A 226-nucleotide genomic window follows, 5' to 3' on the forward strand; every position below is an offset into this window, starting at 1 on the left:
ATTTCACTGTCAAATACCTTATTTTATTTTGACAAATTCCCTCTCTCTGACGCCGCCCCCCCCGACAGGTTGCGGACAGGTCGGCCTACGTGCAGCAGGACGTGAACTTCTGCCCAGACATGAGCGTCAGACAAACGCTGCTCCTCCACTCCTTCTTCAGGTCATCCGGTGACGTCACCAGGGTCAGGGAGGTCAAAGCCAGGGTGAGTTAACGATGGATAGATTG

The 226-nt window shown here is 53.5% G+C and overlaps 1 protein-coding gene across 1 annotated transcript in view; it reads left to right on the top strand.

The window, feature by feature from the left end:
* LOC119591316 (ATP-binding cassette sub-family G member 8-like) overlaps nucleotides 1-226 on the top strand; it is a gene marked incomplete in the record, with an annotated part of 74,919 nt that overhangs the window by 66,599 nt on the left and 8,094 nt on the right. Inside the window, 1 exon segment of the mRNA XM_037940047.1 lies at nucleotides 69-203. Coding sequence (XP_037795975.1) covers nucleotides 69-203 — 135 coding nt within the window.

The sequence above is a fragment of the Penaeus monodon genome, chromosome 28 (assembly GCF_015228065.2).
Source record: "Penaeus monodon isolate SGIC_2016 chromosome 28, NSTDA_Pmon_1, whole genome shotgun sequence".
NCBI classification, from domain to species: domain Eukaryota; kingdom Metazoa; phylum Arthropoda; class Malacostraca; order Decapoda; family Penaeidae; genus Penaeus; species Penaeus monodon.